At 30.3% G+C, this 18,451-nt stretch overlaps 1 protein-coding gene across 2 annotated transcripts; it reads left to right on the forward strand.

Moving 5' to 3' along the window:
- LOC132941611 (medium-chain acyl-CoA ligase ACSF2, mitochondrial-like) lies at window positions 1-18,451 on the forward strand. 2 transcript variants are annotated; one of them, XM_061009742.1, is made up of 15 exons: window positions 1-198; window positions 8,287-8,353; window positions 8,435-8,523; window positions 11,529-11,718; window positions 11,942-12,070; window positions 12,892-13,115; window positions 13,195-13,297; window positions 13,880-13,984; window positions 14,090-14,244; window positions 15,258-15,432; window positions 15,589-15,696; window positions 16,063-16,211; window positions 16,436-16,577; window positions 17,669-17,782; window positions 17,867-18,451. In XM_061009742.1, the coding sequence occupies exons 3-15, from the start codon at window positions 8,456-8,458 to the stop codon at window positions 17,993-17,995; spliced, it is 1,791 nt and encodes a 596-aa protein (XP_060865725.1). In that variant the 5' UTR covers window positions 1-198; window positions 8,287-8,353; window positions 8,435-8,455; the 3' UTR covers window positions 17,996-18,451. The 2 variants fall into 2 exon arrangements, with proteins under 2 accessions (XP_060865725.1, XP_060865726.1); XM_061009743.1 differs by lacking the exon at window positions 1-198 and adding an exon at window positions 6,971-6,990.

The raw sequence follows: 18,451 nt of genomic DNA on the forward strand, positions 1-18,451 counted from the left end.
TACACCAATAGTTTTTTTTTCTTGATTGATAATGGTTTTTGATTTAGTATAACAATGTAGAATATCAATCGTTTTTCATGAGTGCATTTCAATTACATCAGTTCGTGCACAGTGTTTCATTTAACAATAAACGGGATTTTCGAACGAAAAATGTCGTACATTTTACAGATTGATATTATAGGTATCTATAGGATCTAGGTAAGTACCTATATGTTTCATGCTATGTATATTAGTATGTTTTAATGTTCCATGTGCATCGTACATAATATATATTATTTACTACTAGACCGGGTTACGTGTAGTCATAGAATTAATAACCGTACATCAGCACAAATCATAATGATATCACGTTCGCGTCACTGGATGAGTATAGGTAGATATATATTTAGAGTATAAGTTCGACAATCCTATGCTTAAAATGAATTCGGTGAAGATGCAGCAAGCAGCCTGTGATAAATCCAGTGCATTTATTAAGGGTATTAAATGAAAGAAGGCGTACTCCCAGCTCATAAAATTAATCTAGGTCTCATAATGTAGGCACTGAATCTAGTAGGTGATATCTAAATACTCATTATTAATTAATACTGATTCGTTAGAGAAAATATCTTATAGGTAGTTATAATAATATGTAGAATTTTTATTAAACAATCATTAATAATTTAACACTTACAGAAAATAATTAAAAATTTTTAAAAATATATTCAAATATAATATAACTAAAAATATAGGTAACAACTAATAATTATTGTAGAATTATAGTAATTATATAATATCTAATATAATAATCGAATAATTATTGTTATTAAATTATTTGTGTATTTAATTTTCGTAGAAGAATAATTATTGTGATGTGTTTTTTCATTGTTGGTACCTACCCTAAGAATAGTAAAAATTATCTTATAGTAAAATACTACTTATCGGTAACCTACTTTTATATTGGTGGATATGTACATACCCATCATAATACGTTTTTCATCAACTTTTACAATATGTTATTCATTTATGAAATCATCGATTTTCGGTATTTCCGAATCTTCATTAAGTTGTTGTTATCAAATGTCATTCGATCATTTTTTGTGCATATTCGGTCGTTTTTATTGAAAAAAATGTTTAGTACATATTATCTATTTTGTAATAGTTAAGAAAATTATAAACACTAAAAATGATATCCAACCTAACCTATATTGATGTAAATCCCGGAGGCCAACGATTTGTACGATTGTCAATTATTATACCTTATTATTGTTTCTTAATAATTAATAACTTTCGTTGGTCTCGTTGTTTACAATATTATTATTGGCTATCGCAGTCAATCAGTTCTCAAAAAATATCGGGGAACTCGCTCAACGGTACAGTGTATATATGTCAAACACGTTACAGGTACTACGTCATTGAGTAGGTAGGTTAATGTAATGGACACATCAATCATACATTTAAAGTTTTTAAAGTGTTTTACTCATGAATTAAAACACATGAACAATCACGATTTAGGTAGGTAGTTAAAAACGGGTTTAGCTTGAAAATTCCCATTAATTTCCCATTTTCTTTTTTCCCTCTGTTATTTCAATAAGTACTGGGTAGTTTTATTTTCAGCCGCCTAAAAGTATACCGACTAGATCCAATTTTCTATCAGAAACCACACCGAAGTAGAAGATTGAAGCATTTTTAGAACACACGCACACCAATTTATGACCAATACATTCATCGTTTCATGCAGAATCTAAAATTAGAAACGTACCTAATCCCAGGGCTTCAAAACGTTTTTATAACGTTATGGGTATAACGTTGAACAATTCAAAAAACGATTGAAATCGATAACGGATAACATATCGGTAAACGATAAACGATTGAAACGGTTAACGGATAACATATCGGTAAACGATAAACGATTGAAACGGTTAACGGATAACATATCGGTAAACGATAAACGATTGAAACGGTTTACGGATAACATAACGATTGAAAACGGATAGTGGTTAACGAAACAGAAACGATAAACAATTAAAACATATAATTGCCTAAAAAAAAATATTTATACAATATTATAACTATTAGTAAAATATATATTATGGTTATTTTTGTAATATTATATTTTTCAATCACTCTGTTTTGTGTAAGAAACAAGCTATATCCATCAGATAACGCTAAACGCTTCATAACGTTTAAATTTGTAAAACGTTTAAACGCATAAATTGAATAACGTTTGAATTCTTTATAACGTTAAACAGTCATTCGATCATAACGTTTAATATCCATACAGCGGTGAACGGTATTATTATTTTTGATTAAGGCCCCGCCTAATCCCTTCGTTTTTGAGATAATTTCCACTAGATATAAGGCGCAGTGATTAGACCGATCCGTACTAAACCATAACGTTATATTGATAAAATATAGGTAGCCGGCACAGTGGCGTGACGAAAGACTTTATTTGAGGCACGTTCCCCAGCTTAAGGGGTGGTGGATGTCCTGGAGACTATAGACGTTTCACATAGTATAGTGAATAATTCATTAAGTATACACACAGAGACTAAGTCAATCATTCTCAGTCACCATTTACGTAAATACGTAATTATTTATATATAAGTATTTATAGTTATTACTAATATAAATGATTGTGCCTCATAAGTTAATGAAGTTCGACACGTCACTGCTGCCGTCGTATATATCACTATACAGGTACATTACTGCACTGTCGCGAAAAACTTTCCGAGAGCCGCAGCCGTAGGTATACAGCCTGCTGTACAGTACCTGTAATAACATTATGTGCCTATATTACTTTTTAACAATAATAAACTGCAGTGATATTATTGTATTATCCGGGAATTCATCCGGAAATACGAAAGTGTTTTAAATGTACGTGTTGTTTTGTCAATAATTTTTGTTTCGAAGGCCTAATAACATGCAATTACCGGAAACCGTCCCTCGATACGCATGCAATGTTTGACAGCTACAAGTATAATCCGGGCTTGATATCATTCCGTATATAATATTGTCGTCGTAGACGGTATATATATATATATGTATTACACAACACACACACACACACACACACACACACACTTAAACACTTTTATATGTATATTCATATTATATTTAAATATATAATATTACTATATACGCACACGTATGTATATCATGACGTATCCCCCTGCAATATGTACCCGGACGACGCACAAGGCACCCCCGAAGAAATTAAACTTTGACAACCCTCTCGCGTTTCGTGCGTTCAAACAAACGATTACCCGGTCGGTGGTACGTCGAATATCATATACTACGGAATAACAACAATATTACGTATTCGTGTGTATATTGTTATTACTACATACAATATGACCTATCTATATAGATACGTTCGCTAGCGATTCTCGGCGTATATTTACATATTTTACTGTTATTAGGCAAGTATATCGATAGTATGTGAATGTGTTACTTATAAAATTCGACGTTTCATAAAATAAAATATAATAACGCGTATAATACCATATCTACTTGTCCTGTTATAGGCGCGTTCACTTTTGCATAATACAATATGTACTACGTGTACCTCTCCTCGACCACGTGCAGTATTCGTATATTATATACTGTATAATATAGAGCAAAACATAATCATATCTATTGTTATTATTGTATTATATTATTCACGATGCCGAGTTAATTGTTATCTTTACCTTTTGCCTGTGTGTATATCCACACATACCGCTATAACATGCAGTAATTATATAATGTGGGTACAATAATATTATATCGTCGTAATATACCTAATATTAAAATGATATAAAATTATGCTTATTGTTTTGCATTGATTTCCATCAATGGCCAATGCCACGTCCCTATACAGTACACATTATGTTATAATACGACCTTGTATTTCGCTATTAACAGCAAAAAGTGCAGAAATGCATAGTGTACCACCCATACACAATAATGTATAATGTCATAACAAATAAGTGTAATATAGTTTGACACTCGGTGTATAGTTCGAAACGTATAGTTAAATGCGAAAAATATTATCACAATAGACGGTCCATAATAAGAGCTGTTTTTTTTTTTGTTTTATGATAGGTAGGTACTTGCAACGCTTTTATTGTTATTTGGTCTACAAACCTCCGAGCGACCATCGTACTTTGCATTGTTATTATTTTATTGTTGAAAATGATCAACTTTCACCCCGGTAGGAAAACGGCTGTGTTATATTATATAGGTACCTTATAGATGTATACGCCTATGCACAATATCGTCACGTGCGCGATGAAGGATTTTATGTAAAGAAACACGAATATTATCAGATATAATGTATTTTGTTCATTGTTTATAGTGTGGTTATTATTTTACGTGTCCCGCTTACCTACCCGCAATTTCGATATAATAATACCAAAACTGTACAATATTATATTATAATAGCGTATGTTGTTGTAGGTTTATAGTTTTATATATTTATTATAATTTGGCGATCGTTAACAAAACTAAACTTTAAAATAAACATATTTTGACTAAATGTATGCTCGCATATTATATTTAACTACCATCAATATCCGTTGAATATAATATATAATACAATTATTTATTTTGTTATTTTATTTCATAGAAATATTGTGGGCCTTTGTGAGAAGAAAAAATTGTGTGTGGGCAAAAATATTGTATGCATACAGTATACAAATCGTGAACATTAATCATACACTATTAACATTATAATAATATTGTCGATTGAGCTTACATACAAAACGCTCAAAAAGTGTATTTAGAGTTTAGACTTAATTGAAATTTCAAAAATCGACTAACAAAGTGTAAATTAAATTCTTGAGAATCACTTAACATGATATCATAATAGTTTGGTCAAATAATACGAAACTATTGAATACATTTAAATTTTAAATACCGACGAACATTGGCCGTATTTACTAAAAATCATCGTAAAAATAATGTTATTCAAAACCATTAAACGCATTTAATAATGTAACAAATATTACTAGTTTCGAATTGGTTATTTTTCGAACACAATTACTCGTATTATGTAGGTACCTAATAACTTAGTCTTAGTTGTATTCGTAAAATATGATTTTCATAGCACCGATTTTAACCTAAATTGTTGATATAACACAATTATAAATTAAATTTGATACTATTGTCTATTTCTAAATAAACTTTTGGCCCAAGTGCCCAACACGATTTCCCTCCAGTAAATTAATAATTTCAAACTTTACACTAATTATAATCTAACTCACAAAAAACACTGAGAAAGTTGAGTTGTAAAAATATTTAAATCGTAAAGATTGCAAAATATAAGGTAAGTAAATAACCTAATATTTAAATGCAATTTTATTCTACTGTACATAAATCGTATGATAATACCTATTTTAACATAAACAACGATTGTAAAATATTTAATGACGAATTTCGATTGTTGCACATTATGTAAGTAAAAAATTAATTTAAAAATACTTATTTTTTCTATAATATGTTTGTTGAATCTCATTCGAAAAACTTATTATCTTCCAGTGGATCGTGTATTAATGTATAATAGATACATTTCTATAGGGCTACATTACTGTGAACGAAATACTTACTGTGGGGCCACAACCCCTCGTAATCACACTTATAACTAACTATCCCTTATTGTTTTTCAATAATGTTATAATTACTACAACTATACCTAACCTTTTGAATAATAATATTAAATTACTTTAATAAACTATGGTGTTTGTATTAGTATTATTCTTAATGATATGATAAAGGTTTCTACCAAAAAGTATTTTCGACAAGGATTGGTTTCGATGTTTGTAATAAACACAAATAAAAGGCTTAGTTGAAATATAATCAGCTCTTTGTCGTTTTCCGACCAACCGTATTTTTAGCAAGCCATCGTACCTACAGCGTTCCACTGCTATAATTCTAGATAATATGTTAATATTATATTATCATACAATATTATTAATTAATTATTAATGTTATAGCATTGTTTGAATGTTGATTAATAACCGGCTCATGTTTTTACTACCTATCAACAATAATTATTGACCTTTAAAAATAATAATTGAATTTAATCATACTTACCAGAACGATGATAAAGAATTTGGTAATAAATAATGTCTAATAAGTAATAACTATAATAAATACTAAATAGTAATGTATAAGTATTATAGATATCCAGAGAAGTGTAATTTAGCATACGTGTTTTATTGGTACTCGTTCGAAATGCTATCTTCCCTGAAAATGAAATAAAATGTAAATATTTAAATTTCGTGAAGTTATATAGGTACCTAAGGTACGTACCTACATTGTAAATTAATTCTGATAAGTCTAACATTTTTTTTTTCATTTTTTTTTTTGAATAACAACAACGATATTTAGTTTCATATTCCTAAGAATATCCTAATGAGAATTATTTTTATTTATGAAATCGAATTTCCAACAAGTAGCTAATAATTACTTACAAAAGTTAAAAATATGTCTATTCTTAGGTACTTTTGAGTGGAGCGGAGTGGCACAAAGATTCCCGCAACATGTTTGTCTACCACTCATCAGCTTATCAAAACATTAAATATTTATTATAAAGTTGTAACTTTTAACTACCTAATTAACTCCTTGTTTAAAATTTTATGTTCGTAGATAATGAGTATTTAATAGTTGAAAGAATCACTCATTCATATAATGATAAAAAAAAAATAAAAAAATTGTGTTTGCCTATATGTATTTTTAAAAATGTTTGTTTTCAGTATGAACTATACTTGTATTAAATTCTTGTTTTAAATTGTTATGCTTTAGCTATACAAATTTAACACTTCATAACTTTATTAATTACCTACAAATTAATTTTTAACTTAAAATTCTTATAAAAAAAATTAGTGCCTATATATTTTTTTGATGTTTTTGAATAAGTAGCTATAATAAAAATTGTAACCTTGTGTTAAATTTTGAAGCTTTTTGATCAAACAAAAAATTGTTCATCAATATGTCAAAATATTTGGAAATTTTTATCTTGTATAGAAAATGGTAAGTAATCTAAACACATTTGTTGAAAATGTTCCACTCAACATTTAAAATGTAATCTTTATTAAAAAATACCAACTCTTTGGATAAAAAAGAAATAAGTATGCATTATTTAAAACTGCTGTAGTGTTATATAACTTATAATAATAAAGTTTTATACTATATTAATTATTCTAACATGTTTTATTATTATTTCGTATGTGTAACTTGGAAATATATAGCAAACTTTTGAAATCGGCTAACGACAATTAATAAATTTGTGTAATATTCTAGAGTACTTACTGCAGGTTAACTACGTCATGTAATTTGTTTTTTTTTTCTGAGCACTAAATAGTTTCAATTTTGATGATTAAAAATAAAAACTATTGCACAACTATTGCACAGTTGACTAAGTACTTAGTCAATTTTTATATTAAATTAATGTGAATCAACTAGGAAATCGTTATTTTAACCTGGTTTTGAGCTAAATCTGCTAAATAAATAATATAATATAGTTTTTAAAATTCACCGATTCATAATTTTTTCAAATTTAATATTGCAAGTTGCAACACAAGTATATTTTATAACACACCGGGTGTAGTGGCTCTTCGAACGGAACTGTATAAGATATTTTATGACATTAGATAATTCGTTTCTTTTTAAGTTTGAATTAGGCAAATGTTAATCTATGTTAATGTAATAAAAAAAAACACACACATTTTATAAATATTCATATTCCTCATTGGCCATTGTGGGACAGACTATACATTTTAATAAGTCTATACAATTATTTATAGTTTAAACTTTCTGCAATATTATATTTAAAATCACTCTGGATACGTTTGGTTTTTCATTGAATAAATGAAACTGTTTTTACTTTCGTTCACCATTGTTAATGAATAAATCTTAAAAGTAAAACACTTTATTTTACAGCTGTATACCTACGCGTTTACTCATTTCGATAACATCGCGAACACGAACGCGTAAAAAGTAAAACTCGGTCAGAACTGTATACATTTTTTTTTTCGTTTATGTTCTTATTTTTTCTGTATTGTATAAACATCTTAAATGTATAATTATATTCTATACTTTAGTATCTAGTTTAATAAAATACCATTTAATAATATATATTGTCAATCAACTAATTACAAAACTTTCACTTTCCTTCCACTGCGCCTACTTCGCCATGCTCAGTCAAATTTATTCAGTCATTTTTTTCAGTTGGTGTTAAACCAACTTAATATGTTTAGATATTATTCAGTATATATATTTTCAATATAACTGATGATCTAATAACATTAAATAATATATTATTTTTAGATTATCAAATAATACTGACAGCTGTTAGTCAATTACAGAACGTCTATACTATATGGAATCATAAGAGGTAAAATACGAATTAGTTTTTAAGATTTTATATACGAAATCATTACAGTTATACCGTTTAAACGATTTTTTTTCATTTTAGGTGACCGGAATTGTTAATAAAATGACCAACTGCTCGTTGTTTAAAATAACGAATCTGAAAGGATTAAGTGCTATCAATAGACATAAAATGTAAGTATTTAATGTACTTACTATAATTACTATAATCTTGCGAATGTAATCGTTTATAATTTACTGTACAATTATATATATATATTTATATAATCGCTATATCAATTCGGACAGTACTGATTACAAAAGTTCAAAATCCGGTTTATAACAATAGAAGTCGATTATCAGTCATATAATACGGCTCGTAGGCACATCATACTAAAATTAACGGGGCGTGTCGTGTTTTTCCGTTTTAAGTTTTAATTGTGTGTAAACCGTGCAAATACGAATATTAAGCTGCAGCGTTAAATTATATTACCGAATGCAGAGGGTAGGTACTTGTCACGCGTCGCCCTCAGGTTTTCTAGACTATTGGATATTTTTTTCGGTTAAATGTACCATGTTTACCACGCAACTAGGCCATTTTCGTACGAGTGGCCATGACCTACAGAGCTTCAAGTCTACGGTATTTCCGTGCCATATTATATAATGAATGAAAACAATTTTGATTTTTTAACGATTAAATAAACCTCACCAATGTTAGGCGTATTCGCGTATTACTCTTTTTATATACATAATCGTCTGACGATTGTATTACGCGCAATAGATGATGCCGATTGCAGAATATTTATAATAATAATAATTGTTATTAATATTAGTATAAGCATTAAAATTAGTTATTATAGCCTCTAGTGGCGAATTTATTGTATATATAATATAATCAGCCATTTGTGTTAACTATAGTTGTAGTGCCTTAACGTTAAACGTACCTAAACGTAAGGAGTTAGTTATTTTTAAATTTCATAAAAGATATTTTGAGAAATTCCTGAGATATAAGGATTTAAAAATGTTTTTTTTTCTCTGATTAGATTACCACAAGTACAATAATTGATGGGTAATAATAATTATAAGATGCCTCGATAGCGTGTGAGTGGGAAGGAATTACTGCACTAGTAATTGGTATACCGCACAACACGAGTTATTTTAGCTAGGTATCTATATTTACATTTATAAGTGCAGGTGTCTGTAGTGTAGGTACTACTGCTAAGTTGGAGACGTGAGGGATATGAGGTATTTGTACCAAGTATAACGTAGGGTATTATTAAATACTTCGCAAGAAGGGAGATTTGGTGATTTGCCCGAGGTTTTTATATCGGTTGACGAACTTCTTAATAATTTAAACATGTACTTTTGATATGGCACATACCCTAAATTGAAAAATAATATATAGTGACGTATTATACAGTATGATTTGTATGTATGATGTTGTATAATTTATTATAATACTAGCTGATCCCGTGCACTCCGTTGTCCGTTAATTGTACCAACTCTATAATGTGACTCGAACTTTGTTCGATTCGTCATTGAATATTTTGGTGTATATTATGGTGTTTAAATATTCTTAACATTCCGGTGACCGAAAAAAAATTCTGATTGTTCAACTCCTTTCGGATGTAACACACTGTGGAAGCAATGTCTTATTAAGTGTAAATGATATTATATATTTAATGTATGCGTTGTCCGTGAGATTCGAAGCAGTAAATTATCAGGTAGCCCAGGTATAGGCAATCAAACTTTGTTCAATTCGTTATGTAATATTCGGTGTATGGAGTTCAAAACGTATCTTAACTTTTCCGTTGCCCGGAATAAAAATTCTGATTCGCAGCAGTATATTATCAGGTTAGGCAATCTATACCTGCGGTCAGGGCTTGCAAACGTTTTAATAACGTTATCGTTATAACGTTATATTTGACAAAAAAACGATCGCAATTTGTAAACGTAATTATATTGGAAAGCGATGGTCAAAAATAATTAAATACCACAAAACAAAACATAACGATTAACAAAATATATTATGTATCATTAAACAAAACATAACGCAAGACGTAAAACGATAAACGCAAAACGTGTATAACGTATTAGTTCTGAATAACGATAAACGCAAATCGTGGATAACGTTTTAATTATGAATAACGATAAACGAGTTGAATAACGTTTTAATTCTAAATAACGATAAACGCAAAAATTGCGTAACGTTTTAATTGTAGTTATAACATAAAACAGAATTGTTTTTCAAATGCAAGCCCTGCCTGTGGTAGATCGCGGACCCCGTGCTGTTTGTACGTAAGTGTATGATTTAACTCTAAAGTATCAAAGTTATACCAAATATGTCGTTATTACGTCTTAATTCAACCTATACGGCGAATTAATGCGATCAATTAATTCAAAATCCTAACTTAACCTAACCGTACTAAAATCCAATGAATAAAAAAAATCAAATTTAACCCTTTTTAAATTAGCCTATCGTTTTCCCAAAGGTCTAATCTACACACAAACATTCATTTTTATATAATATATATATATATATTATGTATGTACATTATTATTATATATATTGACAAAAAATAATAATTCAAATCAACAAACATGCCCGATTAACCAATAGCAACCAATAAACTACATTTTTATTTTATTATTTAGTTTTTTTGGACAGAGGTCACCACTGTTGTATTTTTGACATCCAGACTTCCTACTTTTCCGGTAGATTTTCCTAAAATTTTCTTTCATAAGAACCTTGTCCCGACAATTACAAACACAACAAAAAAAAAGAACCAGCGAAATCGGCTCAGATGAATAAAATTACTATACATTTTTGACATCATTTATGTATATATTATATTATATATAGATTACAGAAAAAAAACCTGACAAAAACTAATATTATAATAGACACAAGTGTTGTATAAACATTGCCGCATATGTCGGGCTTTGCATGAAAAATGTATTAACTTAACGAACCATTAAATATTTAAAAAAAAAAATAAAAAAAAATTCATAGATCCACATCTATACCTCCATATTTATTCGTTAAACGTTTAGTGATTGTTGTTTGTATGCAACATGGCATTTCTAGTATATTAAAGTATTAAACACCTAATATAATATTATTGTCGCTTGTAATAATACTCAAATACTGTACTATATTATAATGTCTCTCCTCATTCATCGTTTGCGTTTCTCTGCAGCCATCATAGATTCTCGAGAAACACTCACTGGTCGAAGTACAGCTACGTGTGTGGGGCCTCGAGTGACCCACTCAAAGCTTATACGGTCGGAGGAGTGTTCAATGACGTCGTGCAACAGACTCCGGACCGGGAGTTCTTGGTCAGTCGACATGAGGACAAACGATACACGTTCGCCGCCATGGATTCCGAGGTCAGCGAAAACTAAATAACACAATAATATTACTATCGGTTTCATCCAAAGCGATGGTTTTGATATTTTGTCCTGTATTATAATATTGTCAGCTGCAGTACCCGCATACTTCACCCGTTGCGTATGCAGTTAGGCACGACACGCACAAAAATATTATCATGTGCTCACATAATAATATACTGTAAACGTGCATGTTAATTGATTCATATTATTCTTTTCGCAGGTGGATAAGCTGTGCAGGAGCTTTAATGCCGTTGGCCTCGAACGCGGGGACCGGGTCGGAATATGGATGCCCAATTGCGTGTTATACTTTACGGCGATCATCGCGACAGCCCGCCTGGGACTGATTTTGGTATCGATTTATTAATTAATTATTTTTTAAAAAATAAACAATGACGCTTACACACTTTCTTTCCCATCCTTCACTTTGGACCCGGGGAGCAACAGAAATTCAAGTGTGTTCCCAGTGCTCCTGAAATGTAAACAAAAAAATGTTTAATTTTTTTCCCCTGTTTAGGCTTCTACATTTTATTGTACCTACACTTTTGATTTTCTTCTATGGCATCTATGAAATGTGTTTGTAAGTTTGGTGTATTGCATGTAACGTGAACAGGTTGGCGGATCTTTACTGATTGAAAAAGGGCGTGTGTCGTATAAATTGATAATGTATATCCAATCCGTACTATGTAGGTGATGGAAATATTATTGACGATGACTTAATTTATAGGTATGGTGTGACTGTGTGAATGTCATTTTTTTACTGTTTTTAAAAAATGTATTTTTATTTAGTTTGTTTGTTGGTGGTGTTAAGTTCCTGTAGTTTTGCCAGGTTGAAGGGATTTCATTGTGAGGAAAAACTATGGCGTTGTTTGTCGTTGATTTAATACTGTTTTGCTAATTTTGAAATTAAAATATAAAAATATAATTTAATATAATGTAGGTATATTACCTATATATTATATAATATGATATAAACACTCGTCATCAGATCCGTATTGACAATGTATTATACATAGTTATTCGTAACTGCTGCAAACTGTGATTGTATAATTATATTATATTCGCAACAGTGTAGTAAATAAATTATTACAGTCGGTAGAGGTGTAATGAGATATTATATTGCTTATGGTCAACCTCTATAATATAATATATACGTATATTATATATTTTCAGGTAAACATCAATCCTGCATATCAGAGCGACGAACTGAAACACACTTTAACGCTGGCTGACGTAAAATGTCTGTTGACCTTAGAGAAGTTCAAGACCCAAAATTATCCCGAAATATTGGAGAAAGTCGATCCGGATATTTGGAAGCGACCGTCTAATACGCCGGTCAAGTCGAAAGTGATGCCCACGCTGAAATCAGTTATTTTTGATTCAGAAAACCATATAAAGTTAGTGTTAAGATATATCTAACAGAAATTAACTTATAATAATATAGCTTTACACTTTATATCATGATATTCGTTACAGTGGTGCCTATAATTTACAAACGTTCTTTGACCTGGGTTTCAATGCCAATTATAGTATTCCCAATGTTCAACCAGACGAAGGTTGTATTATTCAGTTTACTTCAGTAAGTAAGACAGTGAATCGTTTAGATTTATATTATATTATTCTATGAATCTATGATAATATAGTAATAGTGTGATGCATTGCTTTTATTTATACAAATAATCAATTAATATAACGTTTTACTTACCACCGAATTTTTACATACTAAAATCAGACACTATTCATAGAAATGTGTACGTATATTATATTATTATAATATTATATCAAATTTAATTTATCCCCTTAAGTTATGTTAATACATTTAATAATGACTGTAAAGGCTATAGTATATAATATTATTATTATTATTATTATTATATTGGAGTTTTATAAACTACCTATATTAGTATAATATATTATATAGGTGTTACATGCAGCCTTTTAAATTACATTTGAATTAGGTACATTGATTTTTTTAACGAACGTGATTAGTATAAATATAAATTTTTTTTACAATATTGCAAAGATAAACTTTCTAGGTTAGATCCCAAGTAGGTAAGCTTTCCCTGGCTGGAGTGGCGCACATTGCACATAGCTCTTAGCTTTAATGTTTTAAAATCTATGAAATGATATTTTTCAATTCATCAATTTAAATTACTTTTAGGGTACCACTGGTAAACCAAAAGCAGCATTATTGAACCACTTTGGTCTAATGAACAACGCTTACTCTATCATGAAGCGTTTGGGTATCTACGATGGCATCAGTAAAGTATATAGTTATTGGAAATATTTTTTAATTTATTTGATTATGATATTATATTATGATCTACCTACCTATCTAATGCTATGAATATTAATTACTGTATACATTTAGGGAATATTGCACAAGTTCTGCAATCCAATGCCTTTATTCCATGCCTCGGGTTTATCCATCGGCGCTCTTGGACCTATGATTACCAAAACAACTGTTGTTTTACCGTCAGCTCATTTTGAACCGAAAGCCGCGGCCAATGCTATTACCGAAGAAAAGTTAGAAAATGCGTTTATTTGATTTTTGTTTTAAAAAATAGTTGTTTTGAGATTTAATTTTTCTAATGAATTGGTTTTGGTTACTTAGTATTATTTAAGATATATTCATAACATTTATATTATAATATACTAGACGAATTAACCGGCGTTGCCCCGAAAAAATCTCTGATTGTTGTTCAACTCCTTTTGGGTGTTGAACACGCAGTGGAAACAATGTCTTTTTAAGTGAAAATAATATTACCTATATATTTTAATGTATAGCCTTCCAGAACAGCGTTGTCCAGAATAGCAGTATATTATCAGGTAGGCAATCCACCTGTGGTAGATCGCGGACCCCGTGTAGTGGCTTGTACTTAAGTGTATAATTTAACTCTAAAGTATCAAAGTTATACCAAATAATATGTCGTTATTTCTTAATTCAACCTACGGTGAATTAATACGATCAATTAATACAAAATCCTAACCTACCGAACCGTACTAAAATCCGATGAACAAAAAAAAAACCAAACATTCGTGTGTATAGATAAAGAAAAAAAATAAAAAAAGGTAAAATAAGAAAAAAAACTAAAAACATGCAATGAAAAAAGTTGGTCCTCTAAAACCATGGTTCGAACTTGAGACATTCTGTACTTAAACACATGGAAGTGCCACTGCGCCAACAGACTAATCGCTTAATTAATAATAAATATTTTTAAAACCAATATAGTAACCATTCACTTTACAAACGAAAATTTCCATTGTAAATCTCAGAATCCCTGTTTGAGCACCTCCCCGGGTTGGACCTCTAATTTACCCTTTTTAAATTAGCCTATCTTCTTCCCATATGTCTAATCTATCTCTGTACCAAGTTTCATCGCAATCGGAACAGCCATTTAGGGATGCATAAGGGATAGACAAGCATTAGTTTATATATATATATATATATGTACATTATATACATAGATAACAGCTAGCACATTCTTAATTATATAATAATAGCCAACCTAACTATTAATACCGAGTTATTATTATAGATGTACGATTTTATTTGGAACGCCGACGATATTCGTTGACATTATGTCTGTTTTCGAAAACCTTTCGCCAACTCTACAAGCCAACGATTTGAAGTTCGGATTATCCGGTGGTGCCACGTGTTCTCCGATCTTAATGACCAAGTTCAATAACATGTTTCCACGCGCGAAAATATTGGTATTTTTAAATTGGTTATAAAATAACTTTTTTTGGTTCACAATATGTCGTGGTAATTTAGTCTCGACAATTGAAACGATATAACTATAATATTATTAATATAACTTGTTCGTTTGACTACCTATGTATAATTTTCGAATTCTTCAATAATTTTAGTCTCTGTTCGGAATGACGGAAACCAGTCCCTGTTCTTTTCAAAGTTTTACAGACGATTCAGATGAACGAGTAAAGTCGACGATGGGTTTCATACAAGATCACGTGGAGGTCAGTATGATGTCCAACAATATTTATAAATATATGATACAAACGTTGTTATAAGGGAGGGGTTATAATAAATTAATAAACCTTTTCGGGAAGGCGTTTGTCGTTACATTTTAGTTACCTGTTGTAGTCTACGGTCACTCCACCCTCCCCCCACCATACACACACACACACACACACACACACACACACACACACACACACACACACCGATGGTGTAGGTACAAGTGCTACGTATATACTATGAACTTACATCATTTTAGTAAATAACTTTAGTGTGCTACAACTATAGACTATATTCGATCAATCGATCGATGGTATTATGTGAAAAATATTAAATACCTACAATGAAAGTTTGTCAAATTCTAGGCGAAAGTGGTCGATACAAATGGCGATATGGTACCGTTCGGGACTCCCGGGGAATTGTTAATTCGCGGGTACCTGAACATGAACGGTTATTTTAACGATGAAGAGAAGACAAAGGAAACGATTGATTCGAACGGGTGGCTACACACAGGGTAAACTTTATTGTCTATTCGAACTGCAAGGCGATTCTTATATTGTGTATATCGCTATGGCATTGCTTGTGGCTCGCGATAAAACAATCGATCTGCATAATATACGTATAGTATGGGTTTAATTTTATTGCATACCTATATATTATATGTTTTTGTGTTGTTAGCTCATTTTGATATTAAATGATACTTCGATGTTTATACTATTGTTTTACGGCTGTATTTAGAGACCAATTTGTTTTGTACGAAGACGGATATGGCAATCACGTTGGCAGATTAAAAGAAATGATTATCCGTGGTGGCGAAAACTTATTTCCCAAAGAGATAGAATACTTCTTGGAGTCCCATCCGTCGATTTCGCAAGTCCAAGTAATTATGTATATGTATATATATTAGTACATGCATGTACTATACGATTGTTAAGTATATAATATATTAATATGTATACAAAGTATATTATATAGTTGGGAAAAATCAAAAAATACCATTAGGTAATCGATTATTATTATTATAATTATTTATAATTCAAAATTTTCCAATCTCCTGAACCACCCCGCAGTCTCTTTATCTCAGAACTATCAGCTGTTCCCACTATTCCTGACTCCTGTTAACCCCAGAATGCACCTATAGAACAAACGCGGTATCGTGATCTATTAATTGACTAACCCCCACTTTTACATGTTATGAAGTTCTATCAATGGATGGCCACTTCACTTCATTGTCTGAAATGTTGTAAATTTTATTTTATTAATTTTATTCTACTTTTTCTTATATTTCTTATAAATCCACAACATCACGTCTTGTGCTTATTAGTTATTGTAAAAATAAAACTTTAAAGATTGTAAAATTACTATAGAATAATAAAAAAAAATAAATTTACAAATAAAATATAAAAATATAGCAAACGATTACGAACAAGCTATACCTATACTGTTTGCTCTACGATGGACGTAGAGAGACAAAAAGCTTAGAATGTGAGATATACCTTCAGTGTAGAATTAAACTAAAAAATAATAATATAATAAAGTGTGTTTTCACCTCGCTATCATATTGTTTAATAATATGAACTTTTAGGAATATAATTTTAACGCTTTTGTTTTTTAATACTATATAATATGATAAAATTATGATTTATGGTCGATGATAATACTATATGTTATACCTAGTCAAAATATGACAAATTATGTCAATATATGTATATTATAGGTACTTATTAATCGTACACTAAAAACCCGCGCCCCACGGGCCATGACTGCGTACTAGGTATTGCCTATTATTATTATTTTAATATTCTTCTAATACATATTTTACACGCACAATATTATAATATGTGTATAATAATTATTGCTGTTTTTCACAGGTATACAATATACCGTATTGTATATTATTATTTTATTTTAATAATATTCTTATAATACATAATATAAGCACAACTGATGGATAATCGCTTTGTATCGCAGGTTTACGGTATACCCGACCATCGGATGGGCGAAGAAGTGTGTGCCAGCGTCATCGTCAAAGAAGGGGCTACCGCGGTTACCGAAGCCGACATAAAAGCGTACAGCAAAGGAAAGGTTTGTTTTTAATTGACTGTACCACAGATGTAATTATGCTCCACAACGGTTTCGTATTTGTAATGTGTGTATTGTTTTATTCAGATCTCCCATTTTAAGATCCCCAAGTACATATTCATCGAAAAGGACGGGTTCCCGATGACGGCGACGGGCAAAGTGCAGAAGAACAGATTGAGAGAAATGGCGATGCAACGGATTTCCGGCCTTACATAATATTATAGTTTTATTTATTTATTTATTTTATTATACAATACGGAACATTGAACGTGCCCCCTCCCCACAAGTCAGCTGCAGTGTATTATATTTCCACAGGCATTTGAATCTATCGTCTTGTATGCGTTATCACTGTGATTGTTAATTTTTAAAACTATATATTATTATCAACTGAATAACTGTATTTTACCATAATACAATATAATATTATTATCATACATACATACTGCAACTGTCCATATACCTTATACCTACGTAATCAAGAAGTCACGCCGTTAGGTTTTCAAAGTTCAGTAGGTATATATTATAGGCTTAATAATTGTATTGTAATTAATATTATTTATTTTACGTTAATCGCGTGTATCTATTGTTATTGCCTAGGTATCTGGAATACCATTATACAGATCGATTATTTGGTTGGATTAAAATATACATATACCTAACCTACTGTGGTAA

The sequence above is a fragment of the Metopolophium dirhodum genome, chromosome 3, assembly GCF_019925205.1.
Source record: "Metopolophium dirhodum isolate CAU chromosome 3, ASM1992520v1, whole genome shotgun sequence".
Classification (NCBI taxonomy): domain Eukaryota; kingdom Metazoa; phylum Arthropoda; class Insecta; order Hemiptera; family Aphididae; genus Metopolophium; species Metopolophium dirhodum.